The sequence below is a fragment of the Antrostomus carolinensis genome, unplaced genomic scaffold (genome assembly GCF_000700745.2).
Source record: "Antrostomus carolinensis isolate BGI_N321 unplaced genomic scaffold, ASM70074v2 scaffold7911, whole genome shotgun sequence".
Classification (NCBI taxonomy): domain Eukaryota; kingdom Metazoa; phylum Chordata; class Aves; order Caprimulgiformes; family Caprimulgidae; genus Antrostomus; species Antrostomus carolinensis.
Window position 1 is genome coordinate 1373 of NW_010294758.1, and position 390 is coordinate 1762.

The 390-nt window shown below is 42.6% G+C and overlaps 1 protein-coding gene across 1 annotated transcript in view; it reads left to right on the plus strand.

The window, feature by feature from the left end:
• LOC104532507 (uncharacterized) overlaps nt 1–390 on the plus strand; it is a gene marked incomplete at its 5' end in the record, with an annotated part of 4101 nt that overhangs the window by 898 nt on the left and 2813 nt on the right. The window contains one exon of the mRNA XM_010177736.1: nt 217–355. Coding sequence (XP_010176038.1) covers nt 217–355 — 139 coding nt within the window. The remainder of the gene's footprint in view (nt 1–216; nt 356–390) is intronic.

The window sequence follows — 390 nt, forward strand, 5'->3', positions numbered from 1 at the left end:
GCTTTAAGGTCCCTTCCAACCCAAACCATTCTAGGATTCTGTGATTCGCCTCTGAGAGCTCTCAAATTTTGGGATGAAATCCTGATGCCAAAGTCAACAGCAAAACTCTGGGGAGATTGGAGTTGGGCTTGGATCAGCGCCAGCTGCCAAATAACCTCCTCTTTAGTTAATGTTTGGCTCAGTATTTATTTTTTTTCACATATTTACGTTTTATAGGAAATTGAATTTGTGGACGGTTCTCTCTTGAAACTCAAAAGTTACATTGAAGTCTATTTGGAGAAACCTGACGACTTCACTTTGTCTTTGATTGAGCTGGAATCTGAGGCGACCGTCTGGAAAGCAAAGTTGAGAGAGAGTGAGTCTTTGGGTCTTCCCCTGCTAGTTTGGTCC